Consider the following 21,858-nt stretch of genomic DNA (forward strand, 5'->3'; position numbering starts at 1 on the left):
AAGAAGATGTCTGGCTTCCTTCTGTTCTTCGGCTGGCAAAGCAGATAGATCAACCACATCTATTTGGTCTTGCAGTGTGGGAACCACAGCTTGGGATGCAACGGTGGCCAGATAAGATGGAACCTCCTCAATACCAGAAGGTAAGCTCACCACACAAACTTCACGCAATGCACCAACCTCTGTACGAGGGTAAAGCAGCACATCAGATGTTCCCACATTCACAACAGGTATATACACAGTACCTCCCTCAACTCGAACCAGTGCTGGAGATGCAAGCAGTCCAGCGGGGAGACCCCGATCTAAGGGCTCAAAGAGCACAGTAGTCCCAGAATGCTGTGCAGAACAGGTGGCTGGAACGAGCTGCATGGTGCCACCAAAGATGCGGAAAGCTTTCTTGCCTCGCAGCTTAACCTTGCCAATAGCATCAGAAGAGGAAGTCAGAGAAGCTTGATGGCACCTCTGCAATGCCTGCACCACTGACTTTGGTGCTTCAGTGACGGTGGCTAACTTAAACAGGGCAGAGCCATGTTGCCCAAACAAGGTGCTGTAGCACCTTCGTAAAATGTTCATCCCCAAGACACCCGGGGCAGGAGGAGATGCATCAGCTGGAGGGTCCTTGACCACCAATAACCCACACCCTGGCAAAATCCTACCACAGAGCTCGACTTCGAGTTCCAAGTAACCGAGGTATGGGATGGGCAATCCATTGGCGGCTTGAAGCTGAAGCCAATGGCAAGATTTAAGTTTCTCTTGGTCCCAAGTCTCAAAGTATTGCCGAAAAAAGCTTTCTCTGACCGTGGACACCATGGACCCAGTGTCCACTAAACAAGGAACTGTTACTCCCCCCATAACCACATCCAGGTGTGGACAAGTGCTGATAAGCTTAGCTTCTCTCCGATCCCCCCACAAGACAGGTGAGCCAGTGGCAACTCCCCCCGAACTTTGACTCCGCAGTTCGACGGGCGCTAGTTTCCCGAATGCTGAGCTGGATCCCGCCGAGAGACTGGTCGGCTGGAAGCAGACACTGAAGGTTGAGGAGGGACACGCTCTCCTCTGCACTCCCTGGCAAAGTGGCCAGGCTGTTGACACCGCCGGCAGATTACCGGCTCACGGTAAGAATAGTTACGCTGCTGACTGATCTGCAGCTGAGCAAGAGTTTCAGTAAGATGTTTAAGCTGTTCCTGTTGGAGCTTCAACATTTGTTTCACCTCCTGCAGCTCTGAAGCCTGGGGTGGACTAGCCACTAAAGAAGCAGTCTGGACGCCACACTGCAAGCCCGTCAACAAAGGAACTGAGTGGCTCCGGCCACGCACACCCCCTGGTAATCCCTCTCGCTCCCACCTAATTGCCTCCGCCCTAGCATCCAGCAGAGAGACAGTAGGCTGCCTGCGTACTAATTGTTTTAATTCTCGACGAAGGGAACCATCAATGACGTTTTCGATAAACTGATCGCGCAGCAGAACATCTGCATTTAACATCTCGCTTGGAGCACTTTGCTTCACCACAGACATCAAACTCATTAACGCGAGGGAGAACTCTTGCAGAGTCTCCCCATCCTGTTGTCGCCTCGAGAAAAACGCCTCCTGTAAGGCAACGTACGAATCAGTGCAACCATACAGCTCTCGCAATACCACAATAATTTTGGCTGGGTCACTTCTATCAGCAGTCGAGCGATATTTTATTTCTTCACGCGCCTCTCCCTCTAAATGGTCAAAAAGAAAGAATGCCTGATCAAGTGTGGACAGGTGGCGAGCCCTCATGCAAGCCTGAGCTTCCTCAATCCACTCATCTAGCCCTATACCTGATCTACCCCTAAACGCTGGGCACTTTCTATCTCTGGGTACAAGGACCAGTCGCTCGGTTACATGAGCGGTAGAAGTGGACGGTGTGAGGAGAGGTTCAGCAGGAATAGCAGGTGCAGCACTAGGACCAGGCACGGGAACAGCCTGCTCCAGCTGCAATCTGTCATTCTCTGCCCTCAATTGTGCCACCAAATCCCTCAACTCTTGTAGCTCTCCTTCCATTTTGATACAGTTACAACTACAGCTAAATAGAATGCTAGAGCCACTACTTCAAAGAGAAAAACAATACGCTCACCGCTGGTTCGTCAAGCTGCCATCCATACACACACGGCAATCTGAAAATCAAAAGGCAAAAAAACATAGAAAACATAGAACACACGTCTCTACCTCCACTGAGTGTATCCTTCCGACAACGCCAGGTTTGTGGCGACACGAGGGTTATTACTATGCTATACACCAAATACCGACAACGCCACCTTGGGTTCTGGCCAAGGACCAGTAGTAAAGGTCGACAAGTACCTTCAGAACAAAAAGACACTCAGGTTCGTTTACTCAGGGAGGGAATGAGACGGAGTTCAATGATCATACTAACGATTTATTATTAAAACAATCATGAGATTGACACTGTAACAAAAAAGAAAAGAGAGCCCAAATAAAAAGGGGGATGTAGTCTGAGGCTTACCGGCTGGAGGAGGGGTTTGGTAGGGGAAGTGACATCCAAAAGAAAAAGGAGGACACCCCACACACACACAGCAAAAGGTGACGTGTAAACAAAGAAAATCTTAAAAAGGGATCACACAGCACACAGGACCACCACCACCCAGGAGAACCACCACCACCACCGTCGGCCTTCAGCGCTAAGGGGAGAGGAAAACACAATTAAACGGGCTCAAATTTAAGGAACCAAATGTAAATGATCAATTGATAAACTGAAAAATGTTAAATTATAGTAATAAATCAACCAAACACAAGAAACAAAAGAGTCTCTGGCCAGAGATAAACTCAACAATTAACCAGTTTGACAGTTTTAACTCAAATGAATCATATTAACATAAGTTCAACCATTAAACAAAGAGTAAATAAATAAACAATTCAACCAAACCTTGCCGGATTACACTTAAAACACACACACACACACACACACACAGTTCACAATCTTATAGCGAGTGACTGAGAGTTCGGGCAGACTCGTAGCATCCAGTACGAGTTACAGTCACACATACACGCACACACAATGCAATCACACGTAGCAACGGTAAACAGGTTGACCACAGGCGGTCGACCGGATCGGAACCAGGCCGTCGGAGCAACAGTCACAGAGCGGCAGAACAGCGGCGAAGCAGCGGCGAAACAGCGGCGAAGCAGCGGCGAAGCAGCGGCCAAATAGCCGTAGTTAATCAGCTGTGTTTACACCTGGCGTTGGCGTTAGCGCTAGCGTTAGCTTTAGCGCTAGCCTTAGCGTTACAGTTACAGTTATAAGTCCGGGTGCATTAGCATCCCGTCCAAAGAGGGAGAGGGGTGAAGAGATCAGTCGTGGCAGGGAAGACAGCCACCATGCAGCACACAACCAGCAGACTGTTAGAGGGAGAGGAGCGGAAGAGGAGCTTAGCCCCTGGCTACAGCAGCAAACAACATAAGCCTGTCATCACTCACCAATGCTCTGGTTGCAGCAATAAACACCGCCCACGAACGATCGGCTCGACCGCGGTGAAGACGCCGGATCTATCAGGGAATGACGGTTTTAATTGAATGAAACACGGGCGAATATACACAAAACAGCAGGGCCATCTGTGCTTACCTGTGCTCGGATGCTAGCGGCACATACAACGACCCGGGAGCGAGAGATCAGGAGGAGGGACACAGCCTACTTTTCTTCCCTCGGTAAGCGCAGTGATTGGCTAATGAGGCAGAGCGGCCGGAGTGCAGTCAAACCAAATAAATCAGTGGTGCCTCATACCACTACATATACAAAAGTCTTCTGCTCTCAGTTACAATCCTAACTGCAATATTATATGTAATTATATCCATTACATCTGCACTCAAATGCAGACATAAATGAATTAAAACCAATTTCAGAATGAATTACACTCTTCTTTATCACAGTCACAGAACTGGATGAATGGATGAGTAAGGATGAAACTCCAGTTTTATATTTAATGAGCTGCTGACTCTGAAGGACTCACCCTGTCCTTACGTTCTTCAATGCGCGGAGCTCATGTATTTATTGTGTCATCAGCATCTCTCTTCCTTTCTTCTGATCACCTGATGTCAAGCCAGCCAACAAAGAGAGAAGGGTGGGATGAAAAGAAGCAGAGATTTCTATTTGTTTTTCTTTTCAAAAGGCATTTCTTTAAGATGCCCCCTTCCCTCAAACACACACACACACACACATCTCCCTTAGTTGTCCTGCTTTCATCTAGTGTCACATTCACTCAAGGTTATGGGATGTATATGTTGCTGTATCTCATGTCATGTTGTCAGCTCTTATGGTTACAGCAGATGAATAAGCGTGAGTGCTGGAAGTTTCCAGTGATGGATGCAGTGACGTGAAGTTGGTGCCCTGTCCTCTTGTTTGGACTGTGCGGGGGAAACTCTCCTACTCTGGCCACTAAATGATTTAATGTCATTAGATCAGCAGATTGGCCTTTAATCTCATTAACTCAGGAACATGCCATTCCCCCGTCACTCATCAAGCCAAAATGTCAGAGGAAAATTAACGCCTTTGCCCTGGGTGCAGTGAGAATTCATAAGGGCCTATGAAACGCTCACCGCCCAGAGAAACCTCCTGTTTTCCACCTCAGAGTTATAGCACCTGAATTATCAGCGAAGCCTGGTGCTCTATATTCTCATCCATCCAAAAAAGAGATTGCATGATATATCACAGCATACATGATGCTGAGAAACACAGCAGGTAAAGAGCTGCTGCTAAATGGGCCTAAATGACTGTGGGTTCATACATCACATTTATATTGTAGGCAAGTAAAAAAAAAAAAAGAATGTCTGTTGCATTTTAGCCATGGCCAAATGAGCTCACACTTTTCTGAATATGTCGATCAGCACAGGCAACTCTCTGTGTTTCTCAGTATAGTTAGGACCCAAATGCAGATCGAAAAAAACGTCTTTAATAAAACAAAAATGCAAGAAGTCAGGAGGGCATGAAAAATCAAGAGAGAAGACAAGGCAGGAAATCAAACTTACACACAAGGAAATACTACAAAATAAAACAGGAAACAAGGCACAGAAAACCAGACATGCATAACTAAAAAACCCAAGGTTAAAGAAAACACGACAACAAGCAAACAGAATTGTGTTGTTGTTTTTCTCAGTTATTTTTTTTGTTTGTTTGTTTTGTTTTGTTTTTTAATCTTGCTACACTCCTGATGTAATGATTTGTGTTAGTAAAGACTGGCAGAGGCAATGAGGAAGGGTGTCACAGAAATATGGTGCAAGTACAGCTGCAAACATTTTGGGTATGGCTGAAAACATCCCAGTGCCCATAAAATGGTTCAGCAGAGAATTCCACAGTTGTTGTTTTTTTGCAATAATTCAATTATCTTGGGCTAGAGTTGCATTTCATCCACAGATGTTGAACGTGACAGTTACCAAATCCCAAATACCCAACAACAGCATGGTAAAGGGTTACCATAAAAAAGGTAATCCATGTTCTTTTCATATGTATTCACCCTAAGAGAATATGCCTATATATGCTTGGTATGTGTCACACACATCTCACAACAGACCGTGAATCTGCTGCTATGTTTTACACAAATGTTTACCTCTGAAAAATAATATGATTGTTCTTTTGGCTTCACATAATAATAATGATAAGAAATGTACTTTTAAATGGTATGAATAAATAAATAAATAAATAAATGAACATTCCTCTGCACGCTAACCTGTAACTTTCTGAGTGAATTCTCACATCTACAGTATCCCTGTGTTATATCTTTGAGAAAGACATTGATCTTTCATGATGAGACGCAGCACTGTGGGAGGCAGCAAGGTCTCACTCAGTAAAGGCCTCTGGCCAGATTTTTGAGTATATAAATGATAAAATATTCAAAACCTTGCTAGAAGAATTGTGATAGCAGAAGAATGTGTAACAGTAGAAGATATGAGGTAAAAAACCATGCATTTCTGATCAAATCATGTCTGTTGTATCATTATATTAATGTGACACTTGCACAATGTGTGGAACCTTTCAGTGGTACTTGGCATTATTCATAGTCATCCATGCAGTAGGCAGTAAACTTTGCTTTAGACTGAGTTGTGAACAGTCTCATTGCAGCCTCACTAAAAGTGAAGGATCGTCTGTCCACGTTGGCTGTGCCCTGATCCGCGCTTGGACATATTATTTATATAACCTGAATGCAACTCTTTAGCTGCAGTGCATAACTTTTGGTGATTTCTGGTGTTGTTGGTGTTATTATTCTGCCTGCATGAACAGAAAGCATCTCACATTATTTGTATGCTGCATTCCAAAAAAAAAAAAAAAAGGAGCTCTGTCAAGAAATACTGTCAGATTTGACTTGAGGGAGTGTTTGAGTGTATACAGCGACAGTGCAGGGGCGGGAAGTGTCAGAAAAGTATGCCTTTCGTGGGCGCTTGTTTGTGTTCCAAGTCATACACTAACCTGTTTGACATGAGATCTGAACACTGAGATGCTGAAAAAACAAAGAGAGCTGTGTGGAGCTGAATCAGCAGTGTGTCAACTGAATGTAATGGTCATTTTTTTAGTTTAGTTAGTAGTTATGTAGGTTTTTTGCTTGTAATTCTGACCGTGGGCCGGCCTTAGGAAGCTGAGGTTTGGAGCGACAGGCTTGGAGTCACTGTACGTAGGCAGAGTGAGGCCTCTGTCCTCAGCCTCTGGATGTCTACGGTCAACACGTCTTCAGTGGTAAGACACCAGCAATCAGTGATATGAATGAAGAATGAAGTGATACGTCATCGTTCGTGTGTCTGTGTTCTCACCTGTCTCATCCCAGAAGTCTGAAGATGCGTGTGCTGTCCGAGATTTCCCGCGTGATCTGATCATTAAGAGACAAAGACAGAGACACAATGTCAAGGTCACCAGAAATAACTTCAAGTTTAAAGGGCCTAATATTGAATATGTAACAGAAAACAGTGATGATCTGTACAGATGATTAGATAAAGATTAAGTCAGTGAACGCACAGAAGAAGCACATGGCACAAAATTGCCTTTGTCCTTACTCAATGTGCTCTCTGTTAATTGTTCAGATAACTTAATTCAGTTACCTTTGATAAATCAAGGTGTTCAAATGTATGCACATTCAACTTGTTGTTGTCCTTGATAAGTCTTTATTCATTTATAATAACTTTATTATTGAGCAGGTGATGTTTATTAGCGATAACAATATTTTTCTGAACGTAGAAACTGTTCAAAGATGTATCAAAACATTCAAATGCGTTTGCTTCAAATTCAACATGAATTGTATGGATCTTTAATCCATTCTTTCCACTCTTTGTTTATGACCATGGTTTGATTCTCACCCTTTTATTTTCACTTTGCATTCACTGCTGAAGCAATGAGATTCAATAGATATTTAAGACTGAGAGAGGGTGAGAGGGAGAGAGAGGGAGATCTCTATTAAGATAGTTGTGAGGGACTGCAGGGTTTAACAGCTGAGCAGCCTCTTCTCCAGCCAATAATGGAAAGCAGTTGAAACCACACTGCAACAGTGAGAAAGATGAGCACAGCACCGGCCGAATAAAACCCCTGGGAAGCTGTTCTGCTTCATAGAGTGCTGCTCTGTATTTATGGACCCTTTTGTCCTATTTATGGAGTCTATTACAACAAAGGACCGACCATTTTGCTTTATTTATTTCACTTGTGTTTACAGGGGAGGTTTGCAGTGCATGCACACGGCTCCTCAGTACTTTCATCAGTCAGGACTCCCACAGCACAGAGACGATAATGAGAATGTTCAAGTAATAACCTTAGAGGGGTTTTTTTTTCAGTTTGCTGTCCTATATTGCAGATTTTCTTCAGAAATGTATTGTGCACATGAAGTGTATGCAAGTATGCATATTACATATAGGTGTATACACCCCGTCTGTGAATAACGAGCAAGGAAAATGACACGTCCAGTGACCGGTACGAGTTTGCAACCACAGCATTAATAAAACGGTAAAAAATAAAAAAGACTCTGCATTGAGAGGTTAAAAATGTTCTTTATCCTAAAACAAATGTTGGTCTGATTACTGGAAAGCTTGCAGTGAAACCTTTCGTTTATAATCCAGTCACATTTAAGATATGGGAGGTAAACAGAAAGACTTTGACTCAGCTCCATTCTGAAAGAGCTTATAAATGACTTGATATTTCCATTCTCAGACTTCTAAACATCACCTGGGAAAAAGACAGTTTTGTGTGCTTCATCCTCCTCCTCCCCAATGCTTTCAAGGTGCCGGTGATAGTCCGTGTTAACGCTTGTTCTAGAAATGTTTAAATGCTTTTGCATGATTTTATCTTTGAAGTTTTCCCTCTTTCCCTGAAGGTAAAGCCTTGTAAGTCTATCACACGGAAAAGCAAAAACTTCTAGTAGATCAACAGATATCCCTTTATATCGGCGAGATGTGCTTGTTTTAGGTCTCTTTTCTTCCCAAAAAGTTGTATAAAAAAAATTTGTTCTTCTTCCTGTGTCTTTTTCCTCCCCAAACTACACTGAATTGAATTTCGAATTTCGTCCTACATGTCATATTTCTGCCAAGTGACCCATATTTTACTGTAGAAAACATCTTAAAAGCCCTTTTTTGTCCAAGCTAAACCTCACCAAGCCCAAGAGAAAAACCCAAAAAATACTTACTTACATACTTATACTAATACCCTTATATCTAATGAAGGGAAATCTTAACACTTCAGCATATCAAGACATTTTGGACAACGCTTCCGACTTTGTGGGCAAAAATTTGAGGAAGACCCTTTTCTATTCCAAGATGATTGCGCTCCAGTGCACAAAGCAAGGACTATAAAGACATAGTTTGACGAGTCTGGTGTGAAAGAAGTCGACTGGCCCGCACAGAGCCCTGACCTCAACCCCATCGAGCGCCTTTGGGGTGAACTGGAACAGAGATTGTGAGCCAGGGCTTCTCATCCAACCTTAGTGCCTGACCTCATAAATGCTCTAGAGTAAATGAATGGACACAAATACCTAGAAACACTTCAAAATCTTGAAAACAGTCTTCGAAGAAGTATGGAAGCTGTTATAGCTGCAAAAGGTGGACCAACTCCATATTAAAGTCATGTATTTGAATAAGTCCTTAAAAAATCACCTTTTTTTTGAGGTAATTAAAACATATTTTGATACTGCATATGTCCTATGTCAGAAGAACAGTACTGTGGATCTTACATGTTTCTGCATGATTATTTTAGAAAAGTAGATGCAATGGAAGTGCAGCCTTTCTCATGGTTTGCAGAAAAGTAAAATGCCAAATATTTTTTGGGAGACCAGGCTGTAGGTCATACTTACTGTCTTGTTTTAATATATTGGTTGTAATCTGTCCGTTTGAACTTGTATTTATTCTTTAACAAGGTCGCCGTGATCTCAATGGGACCTGGTTAAATAAAAAAATGAAATACATACCAAAACAGACACTTCCATGTCAGTAGATGAAACATGATCCAAAATAAAAAGCAAGCATCTGATACATTAATCTCTTTAGGTAGTTTTTGTTATTTTACTTTTTTTTTTAATCATACCGATATGTGGATATTTCATCTTAATTTCTGTAAAGTGGGAGGAATTGGAGATATGATGCGATGTTTGCTACTTTGACAACATTTCAGCCCAAAAAACTCTTCAAATCATTTTACATGAAATATTTATTATGAGACTTCACTGATTATGTTCAAGCTGAGTTACCCTCATTTGACATGCACGCCGTTGAAGTTGTTGCTTTAGTGAAAGTTAATAGTTCACCAGCACAGGCTCACAATGTGGGAGCTGATCTCTACTGTGAAGCTTATTCACCCTGAGATGTTGCATCGCCTGTTTTGATTTTGTAATAGGGATGCAGTGTGCCAGACGGAGGTGATTTCCTTGGAAAACCATGTGGCTGCTTTGTTCCTGGTCTCCTGAGCTTCTCCTTCACCAGGCATCAGAACACTAAACCACTAAAACCTATCATAGATCACCAAACAACATCAGTGATACTTGGAACAGCTTCTTCTTTACAGTGTCTCGTGTCAAAGTTAGATAGGTCACACTCAGCACAGACAGATAGATAGATAGATAGATAGATAGATAGCAATTCTACTGTAGCCAAATATGAATCAGGCTGAGAGCAGCACACAGGCCTCACTGACAGAATATAATTACAATAAAAGGTCAACAGAGACCCAATGACAGGATGGGAAATGTTGGTCGAGTCCAGGAGTGTTGGACACTGGCTGAGGCAGAGTCACAGCTGCTGGTCATTACTGAACAGTCTCAAGCAGGAGCATTTACACTTTCACAGCAACACAGCAAGTGTTAAACAAACCAACAATACAAAACTCAGGTTCCCCTCCACCCGGACTCCTGACACAGATGCCTCTTCAGCCTGGACATCCAAGGGCCAGACATCAGCTCTTCAACTGAACGTCCTTCAGTACAGAGCTAAACAAGCTCCAAGCACGTCTACTTGAAGCAGCCTGTTATCCTCCCATCAGAGGCAGTGACATACGAGCCCGCCTAAGGATCAACAATAGATCCAGAGCCAAGTTAGCTCCAACTAGCCAAATTTGTGAGGAGGAACCTGAGCAACAGACACCAGAAACATGGTCAATCATCTACTGTCTCTGGACCAACGGACATGTCTAGATTTAGGTTAATATCATGTTAATGTGTTAGTAGCAGATGTGCATGCTACAAACCTCTCATCTAATCTGGCACCTCATCCAACAAAAGTGACATAAACGAAGAAAAACAGTAGCCATGCGGTCAAGAAGTGGCCATCTTTGATTCCGCCATCTTGTTGTAGTTTATTTGTCAGCTGCCATCTTGATTTGCAGTCTACCACAACCCATTTGGTCTGTACACACAGACATTAATGAGTGCCACCCTCTTCCCAGTCAAACTCCAGTTAATTATTTAATTGAATAAGTTAATTATTAATCAGAATCCAAATTGGCTAAATTCATGAGACTGAATCAAATTAATTGGCAATTTTGTTCTTTCGTTCGGTGGTGGCGCCCCAAGGAATTTATTAAAGCAAGTCATTAATATGATATTAATATGATTTTTATAACGTTAATGCTATAATTAATAATCTTTGAAAGCCAGTAACTGACACCATTGTACCCCATTGTATGGTGACTAACATAAACACGTGTTTATTTAAGTTTCTCTTGAGAAATCAAGTTTGCTGTAGGCAACTGGACTTGAATAAGGAAATGTTTCACCTCTCATCCAAGAGGCTTGTTAAGTTCTGACTAATTGGAGGGAAAATCCAGGTATTTACTGTTTTCAGTGTAAAGCTCAGGACAATCCTCATTACATTGCTCTGCATAAACCACAATGATCCTTGGACTTTTGTCCTTTGGTTGAACAAGTGCTGCAGGATTTGAATTTTACAGGACAGTGGTATTTGTTCACAGAGACTCCAGCAATACACAGATTAACAATGATGTTGTTCCATTTACTGCCATTTTCTCCCTTGTCTGAGGTTTTGACAGAGGCCCAATTTGGGTTGCAGCAGCAGCAGTTGTTTTGCTGTTGTTCCTTCACCTTTCCCCCCTTTTCTTTTCTCTGGCCTGGTTGATGAAAGGGTCTGATGATGACGATGAGTCAAACAACAGATATTGGTCTGTGTGTTGGTGTCCTGTCTACTTCAATGTTTAGGCTTTTGTCTTCCTGGAAAGTGTAGTGGTCAGACTCTTAGAATGTACTGAAAGTAATGTTCTGTAAAAAAAATAAAATAAAAATCCTGGGCTCTGATCTTGACCCAGCTACTGTCCACATAGCTGAACCAGTAGCTTGGTGCAACCACTGTGAGGGAGGCCAGGGCTTTACTTTCCACCTCTTGTATGTACATTCCTACAGCTAACTCCTGAAGACAACTGACCTGGATGACTTAGAACCTTTACTTGACACTTTACCCTACAGTATGTTATGTTAATTCTGTATTCATATTTCCTGCATTTTTTAAACTTGGAAGTTTAGAAAGCATATTTGTGTTTGGTTGACCAGGGGAGTCCAAAGAGCAGCAGAGTTCAGAATGTGGGTTGTGCCCATGAAAAACTTGCCAAATCTTCTCTATCAAACAAACCGATTATTCTGCTATTGACTCTTTTGGTGTCGTTTACTGGATTGGATGATTGAAGTCCGAAGAAACCATTTCACTATTAAACGAACAAACTATTTGGCAATTTAACAATTTATTCATTTAACAAACAGGGGCCTCAGTAGCATGTGGAAGAACCATACACAGCCACAAAAACCTGGCACCTCCTCCATGTGTGTTGTTTAGGTTTGAGTCAGTTGAGTATTTAGGTCCTATATAATGTATCCACACATCCCTTAGTGCAGGGGTGTCAAACTCATTTTTGTTCAGGGGCCACATACAGCACAGTTTGATCTCAAGGGGGCCGGACCAGTAAAAATAGTGAAATAATAGCATAATAACCTATGAACAACAAGAACCCCTTTGTTTTTTCTCCTTTGTTTTATATTAACTGAAGGATAATTTAACAAAACATGAAATTTCTTGAGAAATATAAGTGCAATTTCAACAATATCGTGCCTAAATTTACTATTTACACAGCACACTGGATCTATAAAGTCACAAACATTTAGTCACGGGTATCTGGAGCATTTGACATTACGTTTAGATTAGTGTGAAATTTTAACAAATTCATCCTGTGGGCCGATTGGACCCTCTGGCGGGCCGGTTCTGGCCCCCGGGCCGTATGTTTGACACCCCTGCCTTAGTGCCATCTGTGATACTGAAATGTGTTACAATTACCCTCGTTGTTTATATCATGCATTTTGTATGTTTATATGTTTGTACACGCCCTATCAACCTCAACAAACCAAAACAGAATGGATTAAATTTTTATACGCCCAAATCATTATAGAATTATATGGGTGTATAATGTGTGTTCATGAAAAGCACATTGCTGCTGCTGCACCAAATACAAAATACAACTTCTGGTGTTTCTCTGCGAAAACAGACAAACTGGGGATTTAAAACATTGTTTGTGTCCCTGCAGTGTTAAATCACATGATAAGAGGGGATCACTGATGAGAATGAGCCATTAAAAAAGCTTTTAACATCAAGAAAAGATGAGACTGAGATGCTATAGCTTCAGGCTGTGATGCTCAAACACCAACACACACCATGAAACATCAATGTTTTATCAGCATGGGTTGTTGTTTTCTCTTGTTGAAATCCATTTCTCCTAGAACCTCCTCCCTAACAACAGAGTGTGATGGAGCAGTGTCTTTGAATAAGACTGTCCATTATAAATTAATTTGCATGAAACTTGAATGAATTGTATTTCAAGGTAGCTTCATAGATTATTGTTTGGGAAACCTTAAAGCTGCTTCTTATTATTGTAGCTATATAATAAACCACCAGTTCAACCTCTAAAAAGTTAAATCTTTAGATTTTTTTTCAGATTATTAACACTATTAACCAATTTCACCAACATCTAGTGTTAAATCTTTAGATTTTTTTTCAGATTGACACTATTAACCAATTTCACTATTAAAAGTGGTTGAATAAGTTATGGTTGTGTAACTGTAAATGCCCGGCGACAACCAGTCACTGAGTTTCTGGTCACTCACGGTATCACAGTGAGGACAATTTGACAAATTGGGGGGTAGAACATAAGCCTGTTGCACAAGTTTAATTTGCTCTCCGTGCAAGATCAGTTACACAGAGTAACAGACCACACTTCAGCGTGGTAGGTGGCGACCGCAGCACTACACCATTAATGCTTGTTTGCTTCCTACAATAAATAACGGCTACATGGCTACATTAGCTAAACGATGGCCGAGGGAACGAGCACTCAAGATTTGTTTCCACCCAACAAAACATCTTAAGCCATTAGTATGGAAGCATTTTGGACACTCAGAGAATGATCAGGGGTGGTTCAACCCGCAAAACTTGCCAAGAAAAGTCACTGCTCACACGTCTCAGTGACCTCTTTCCAGCTGCACATGATTAAGTGGAGATAATGCACTAAGTAATGGCTAAGTTAATGAATAATTACTAGCAATTTGCTTTGAGTTCCTGTGCAGAACCTCCATCGTCCCCTGTGGACCTCTGACTAAAGACCACAACACTGTGATCCTACAGTGCAATAAAGCCTACAAAGATGTTTAAGTAATTGTATGGTGTAGTGATAAAAAATAACAATTCATTAAATTGTAAAACCATAAAACCGTGTTTTTGCTCCTCAGACTATGACTGTACCATTAAAACCTATAATCGTTGTAACCTCAACACCTCATTGTCATTGAATCCCTTCCTTTTATATAACTGTACTAAAGTGGCCGTCTCTATCTTCCCCACATACAGTTTCCAAGATAGAATAAGGTTAATTGCTATTAAACAACCTACATTCTTAGGTGTTAGGCTCTACCCTTTCTGCTATAGAGACAGATGAACGATTTAGCATGTTAAAAAAAATAATAATAATAATTTACTTCATTCAAGTAAAGATTAATTTAAAATTCATGATAATACTAAATAAAGTGGCACTGATAAATGGGTTCAGTGTCGGGCAGCTGTGTCTGTTCTAATGATCTGCCTCCGTTTATTTTCTTAAAGGTCTTTGCTTTTAAAAATAAGCACACTTTCTACCTTTTCTACAAAGGAAAACATAAAAGATGAATTCTGAAAGAAGCTGTTATATAAATATTTTTCACATAGTGCTTTCAAGTTGCCGGAGTTTAAACTGAAGTCGTTTCAGTCTGATTCATTTTTTCCAGACTTCCACTTTTGTTGACAGAAGGTGACTGTTCAAAGGTTCTATAGTTATGGGTTTTAAAAGATAACTCGGATATGGAGGACCAAGGTTGTTATAGATGATTGTTTTTCTTGTTGTTTTAAAAAGAAGATTACATTAAAAACTAATAAAAATGCATAATGGGGGGAAATCAGACCACTCAATGCTAAACACTCTGAACAGAAGACATCAAATAGCACCAATTGTTTAATCTTCCAAAAGCAGCAGTGATTTAGACATAAAACAAGAGCAGCTGAAATAAATAAACAACTCCTCTTGCCAGCATCAATTTGGGCAATAACTGTATGAACGATGGGCTGATGAAAAGATGTGACCTGCAAGAGCTCAATCAATATGAGCCTTGCAGATTATGCTGGAAATTAAATGAGCTGGGACGTGGACTTAACCACACAGCACATTTGAAAATAACACTCCTTCAGATTACTCATCATAGAGATTTTGGCCATCAAACTGGGATGAGAGAAATGTGTAATGCTAGTAAGGACCATGTTTTGTCAAATTGTCAAAAAAAATGTGTTCTAATCTATTAAACTTCAGAGGGAAATGTTCAGATTATTCCACTACAGGTATAAACATTTAATGTATAATGTTGACAGTTGGAGCCTCAAACTGCAGTTTGGACTACCAGAATAAAACGGTTAAAAGTTTTCCATGAGCACATAGTTTAAAATGTGTCATATCAACATTTTTAGAGTGAAGTAGTTTCATCAAGCAACAGATTTAGAAGTTTAGACCAAACGCTATGAGAACAGAACATTAGTGATATATTGTTTTGTAGAATCCAAATCAATGCTATGACAACAACCTTTATTTTTTGCAGTCATAACCAAATGCTTTCTGGGTCTAGACCACATTGTCGCTAAAATACTACCACACACAGTTGTAATTGTGTTCTCTCTCACACTTTTGTTAAGACCTAGAGTGAGATTATGGGGACTTGTCTTCCTTATGGTGATATTAATCAAGTCCCTATAAAGCACATCATTAAATTTTAAGCTGATGAAGTCATGACGGAACTTGTGTGTGTTTGTGTGGGTGATTGATGGATTATGCTGCCACCGAGCAGAGATCTGTGGCAATAAATTATTGCATGCTGCTATCATGGAGCTGTGATGTTGCCCACCACCTTGTGAAGCCTCATTTCACACAGCATTATAAGCCAACAAATAGCCAGAAAATCTCTCAAGAAAGGAACTTTTGAGGGTTTTGGGTTGCTGGGTACCAGAGTCTGTGTGACTGAGGGAAGCTGTGGATTGGAGTGAGTGAGACCACCACCGCTCATGCGAAAGACCTGTCTTTGAGCAGCCTGTACTGGTAAATGCCAAGCTCAAAGTACCGCTGCGGTCTGTGGAGGTAATGAACCCAAAGTGAACCACAAGCATACTGTCCTGTGACAAGAATAGTAGTGTTATAACGATCAAGAGGCGATCTCAGTAATAAAGAGCCATGGTAGAAAGCATCATGTTCACTATGTCAGTAACAGCGTGACCTGAACATTTGCAGATTACGTTTGCATTTAGCAGATGATTTTATCCTTGATTTAAAAAAGAGGAATAAGCTACATAGAAGTAGTCTTGGAAAGAACTCCACTAAATAGAAACAGTGGGCTGATAGAGGGTGAGAGTGCCGAGGTGGATCCAAGTGCAGAAGGAGATAGTGCAGTGGAAGAGGGGAGGGTAAGTGCTAGGACAGAAGATGCCCTTGGAAGAGCTGGGTTTTCTGAATTGTCTTGTGCGGGTCAATCCTGCTGTGGGGTCCCATCAAAGCTGCACTGGATAGGTGAGCTTGCATCAAAAACGCTAGTGCTACGGAGACAAACTGGGAGCCAATTTACACCTTTGACACACATTTCATCAATCATTCATGTGATTAATGCAAGAAAATCTAAGGTTAATCCAGACGTTTCAGACAGGGACTGTTCCATTTATAATTCACCACATAGTCTGTAGTGACCGGCAGTGTTATGTAGGCTCGTCATTCTACCACTTGGGTAGGCAGTGGTGAAGTGGGCCCTCCACTAACCCAACACCAGGGGTTAAAACTGCTGGTTTCAAGCCACACAAGAGAAGGAAAGAGCTATACAAATGCAGATTCACTTTTTACATAGACTTCTCTAGGCTAGCACTATTGCCTCACAGCAAGAAGGTCAACAGTTTGAATCCTGGTTCGACCAAAGGCCTTGTGTGGAGTTTGCATCTTCTCCCTTTTTGTGTGTGTGTGTGTGTGTGTGTGTGTGTGTGTTTTCTCTGGGTACTCCAGTCTCCTCTCACAGTCTAAAAACAAGCCGAGGCTAATTGACAGTAGTGTGTCAGAGTGAATTGTTGTTCATGTGTATTTTTGCCACGATGGACTGGCAACCTGTCCAGAGTGTGCCCTGCCTTTCACCCTATGTCAGCTGGGATTGGCTCCAGCTCCCCTGCGAACCTCATGTAGAGGATAGAGTGGTAGATTTCTCTAGTTAAACTGTTTGCATCTGTCTCCACTTGGCTGTCGCAGGGTTTTCAACCATAGAACACTAACGTTCACTTTTGTATCACCATCACTAACGCTTGGTATATTTTACCTGATATAATATGCCTGAATAAAAATACTTCTTATTATAATATCCATCCATCCATCATCTACCGCTTTATCCTCCACCGGAGGGTCGTGGGGGGGTGCTGTGCCAATTTCAGCTGACATAGAGCGACAGGTGTCACCTACGGTCAATTTAGAGTGATTAATTTAACTAATCCCCCTGTTTTTGGACTGTGGGAGGAAGCCGGAGAAAACCCACGCACACACGGGGAGAACATGCGAACTCCATGCAGGATCTTCTTGCTGCAAAGGCAAGTGTCTTATTAAAATATATTAAAGTAAAACAATACATGGCAAATACTTTTCAAAGTACTCTTCTTTTATTTCCAAACATTCAACATCTCATAAAACAAAAAAGGCATCATTGGAGGACCCTATACAAAGCTTCTAAAATTAGTGAACGTTAACCAAAAATACCCCCACCAAAAAAAAATGATGGAGCTGGGAACTTGTTATTTGGTCTACCCCTTCCTGGGATATGTGAGCCTTGTGAGGTGAAGGCACAGCATCCCTGCATCACTGACAACTGTGGGAGAGATAAACAAACAAGGGCATTTTTTGAGAGATAAAATACAAAATAACCGTCAGTTGATATTTATTCATAACCTTACACTAAATAAGGATTGCATGCACATTGCAGTACCACTGTAACTTACCTTATGCCTTTCATACAGTCAGTACATGCAGGGCAGTAGTGGAGAGGGCGCACCGGTCGATGGCAGACGTGACACCTGCGTCTTGTCTTCCTGTCCGAGCCTGTTGGGCAGTCAGTCCCCTTAGTGAGGACTAGGGGACCTCTGGTTTTTGTTGTCACTGGTCTTGCCACCTGCAGCAGTGACAGGTGTAGGGTAGATGAGGACTCTGAGTTGACAAGATAGACTTGAAGAGGGGAGCCTCTGCTCTGCCCATGGCTTGATTAGTGTCAGTGTCAAAGCCTCCTCTTCATGGCATTCTCTTATGATCCATGAGGATATCACACCAGCGTTCATCATACCATAGAACACACACAGTGGCCACCTCTTGGTTTGCCGGCCAGGTTTTACTCACCTGTATGCTTGTGTGCTGCATATGAATAATGTCTTTAAATGGAAAATTGAAAGATTTATATGATCCAATCATGCAAAAGACATGTATTAGCTTTTCAACAGCAACAACACGATACCTTTAGTGAGAGAATAAGGAAATGTATGTAGGAAACATGGAACATTACTTTTCTCACAGTACCGGTGCACACAGGAGAAAATGAGCAGGACAGTGGAAAAGTACATGTGTTCCTGTTCTAATGGAGCACATATGATAGGTTGACACATTGTACTTGTGACTCACAAGTGATGGACAGCAGTGTTGTCAGCGGGTAAACTAGATGACCATGGTTTTTTTAATCCCACATATCCAAAGCTTCACTGTCAGAATGCAAACAAAACAGTTTCAAACTAGTTTGTATTTCTCAGCTGTCGATGTTTAACCTCATGATTGTATGTTTTATTCAGTAATTCATAAATGATGGGGTGCAACTCGTTATGTGAGAGGCTCTCTGCAGATGCACAAAACCACAGTGTCTAATATATTCCATGGAACTCTCCACTGGCCAAAAGCTATATAATACAGAAGCCCGTGGTCCCCGTGGGCTTAATTATAGAGCCAGTAACAAATCTTAAACAATCTAAACCTGTCAGATACAAATAATTGACCTCATGAATAATTGGTCAGCTGTCAGTGAACAGTAAAGTTGCTGTCATGCTAAAATCACTCACTCATTAGTCACTCATTTCCATATTGTGGCCTTAGAGCAATAAACAGACACGCGCACTTTTCTTTGTCTAGTTTTTGCTCAAAATATAAAAGTTTGACTGATTCTCTCCTGAATTTTCAACAAGAATTCCGACAAAACACAGTTCCCCGCATGTCAAGGGCCATCATCATTACGCTGCTGTGTGTTGCATAACAATAACAAACAATTGAATTACCGGTATGTCGCGTATGAAGGTAAAAGTGACTCAAACTGCCAAAAAAAGTTGGTGTAATCATAGAAGTAATGGAATAATGTCATACAAACTGGGGACGAGCTATCCTCAAAGGTATTTCACTCAGACATTCAAGACCCCGACTCGCTGTTCTGTGGTCTGGGAGTGAGCATTGTTGTTCGCTGCATATCAAGGACCAATGTATTCCTTTTTTCTCATGACATGCACATCAGCTGTGCTGCTCATGGGACACCAACTACAGAGTTAGTCAAGGATTAAGACCCAGTTCTAAATAAATACAGGAGCCATCATGTATGCGACGGCAAGAAGAAACCAGAATAAATCATCTGATACACACAGTGCATGACAGCTGCTGACACAAGTAGTCAGTGCTACTGAGTTACTGGCGGCGTTAGGAATTTTAAAAAGGCTGGTTTAAATGCAGAGGGGCTGAAGTTTCACCACTCTGAATGTTAACCATCTTCATATTATTCTTTTTTTTCCACCAATATTTTGACAAATTGACGTTATTTATTGCACAGGATGAAATTGTATGCATAACAAAGCTCACCAGGCCTCTACATTTGTCACATCTAACTCCAGCATGTGTTATTGTTTTGCGAGCACATTTTCAAGTTCAGGTACAAGTTCAGAAACAAATTTCAGAGATATATGATTGTTTTTTTTACTTCAGTTGCTTTAGTTGCTGTTTAATTAACATTTTTTGTCTGCAGGCATTACCTGATATATGAGATTATAAGTAGAATCTTGTTAAACTACTAATGTAAATAAATCTTTTTAATGACTTTATGATTAAAATGAGCAATCCTCTTGAACCACAGCCAGTTGACTTTAAATGCCTTAAATGGTGCAGAGGTTCTACAGAAGGCGAGCGCATGAGGAGCAGCCGCAGGTGGCGTACAAAAGAAACCAGTCTGGAGAAACAGGAAGTCAACGAGATAATAACGAGTTGATCGATGGCGTTGTCCATCCGTCCATTTTCTACCACTTCATCCTCCACAGGAGGGTTGCGGCGGGTGCTGTGCTAATCTCAGCTGACATAGGGCGATAGGTGGAGTCACAACCCAGAGACAAACAAACCATTCACATCTACTGTCAATTTAGAGGGACCAATTTACCTAATGCCCATATTGCATGTTTTTGGCCTTGATGGCGGTGTATTTAGGCAAAACACTTTTTTCCAAACACTGTCACCTTCTCTCGTTTACACGTTTGAGTTTTGTTTTTACACCTGAACAACTATTTTCACCTTCAAGGCAGGCAAGTAAATCAGCATGTTGTAAAAACACATATGCAAAACCAGCCTAACACGCTACCAAGAGAAGCTACCTGCCAACTGAAACCCTGCAAAGTACAAAGAAAACAAGTGCTGTCTTTTTTTCCTTTTCTCTCAATCAGCAGTCAAAGAGAAGCAAAAACAACATGCACCTTACGCAGTGACATACTGTAAATCATAAATTGTGTCTTACCTTTGCTGCTGTTTCATCAAAATAACTTTTTAAGTTTGAGTCAAAAGCTCCACTGCACTCTGCTAATCCAATGATACTGTGGTACTGTGAAATGATTCCAGGCAAATTTCACTGGTTTTGACTTCCAGCTGTGAAATAGGTCCCCCACTGAGAGGTCAGTCCAGTTTGCTCCCAACACAGCAGACTGACTGAAATAAGGTGCTTTAATGATGCCTTTTGCTCAAATATTGAAATCAGGTGCTGATCACTTGAATTGACCAATGACAGCAGAAGCACATGGGGAAAGACTGAATACTACAGGTGTTAGTGATTTCCCAAGAATGGAATGGATACTTATTAGTAACATATATATTCAATTAAATGAGTTTTGTAGTTAGAAACCATTTGGCACAGATTGTGCTTTAAGGAAATTCACTTAAAATTGTCTTATTTACTCTTATAACTGCGATCTTTGGGATTTTTTAGTGTGTTACATCATCATTTACTCTGACCCAGTACTGACGCTTACATATAACTTGTGTTTACACACTTTCAATCAATACATTTTTTTTGTATATACCTTGTAATAGTTGTACAGATGTTCTCCATGCCCTCCTACTCCAAGAAATTTGACTCTGGTTAAAAAATGGTAATATTTTTATTTCCAAAGACCATCTTAAATGCAAAAAAAAAAGCAAATGTCAAGATTGTTGGTGTAAATTTTCATAATTAATAATAAAACACTTTGTTATTTTCCTGCGCTATTGCCCTTCTGTGTGACATTTAAATTACCAAGGGCTGGCGTGTCAACAGTCAAAGGCAGCCTTATTATATGCACATTTTTTAAAAGGTGAACACATCGCGTTGAAATGAAGCTTTTTATATCGACTTCAGCAGCTCATTAAGATTCTGCACTGATGAAATCAGCATTTAGATGTGGCCACGGGCTCTGCTGGTGATGGACTTGTCACTACTCAAGTGAAGGATAGAGAGCAAGGGAACTTTTCTCCTTTTTTTTTTAAATAGGTCTCCCATCAGTCTTTACTGACAGTCAAAACATGACTGGGCTTTCT

At 41.2% G+C, this 21,858-nt stretch overlaps 1 protein-coding gene and 1 long non-coding RNA gene across 3 annotated transcripts; both read right to left on the bottom strand.

Annotated features, from left to right (window-relative positions):
* Positions 1-440: 440 nt before the first annotated feature.
* LOC122782011 lies at positions 441-3,760 on the bottom strand. 2 transcript variants are annotated; one of them, XM_044046184.1, is made up of 3 exons: positions 3,601-3,760; positions 3,456-3,524; positions 441-2,137 (listed from the first exon to the last, which is right to left on the bottom strand). In XM_044046184.1, the coding sequence occupies exon 3, from the start codon at positions 2,022-2,024 to the stop codon at positions 966-968; it is 1,059 nt and encodes a 352-aa protein (XP_043902119.1). In that variant the 5' UTR covers positions 2,025-2,137; positions 3,456-3,524; positions 3,601-3,760; the 3' UTR covers positions 441-965. The 2 variants fall into 2 exon arrangements, with proteins under 2 accessions (XP_043902119.1, XP_043902120.1); XM_044046185.1 differs by having other exon boundaries at positions 3,456-3,760.
* A 13,994-nt stretch (positions 3,761-17,754) lies between these two features.
* LOC122782237 lies at positions 17,755-21,165 on the bottom strand. Its single transcript, XR_006361897.1, has 3 exons — positions 20,807-21,165; positions 18,009-18,178; positions 17,755-17,878 (listed from the first exon to the last, which is right to left on the bottom strand). It is a non-coding gene; the product is annotated as an uncharacterized LOC122782237 (long non-coding RNA).
* Positions 21,166-21,858: the final 693 nt, after the last annotated feature.

Source organism: Solea senegalensis, linkage group LG15 (genome assembly GCF_019176455.1).
Source record: "Solea senegalensis isolate Sse05_10M linkage group LG15, IFAPA_SoseM_1, whole genome shotgun sequence".
Lineage (NCBI taxonomy): Eukaryota > Metazoa > Chordata > Actinopteri > Pleuronectiformes > Soleidae > Solea > Solea senegalensis.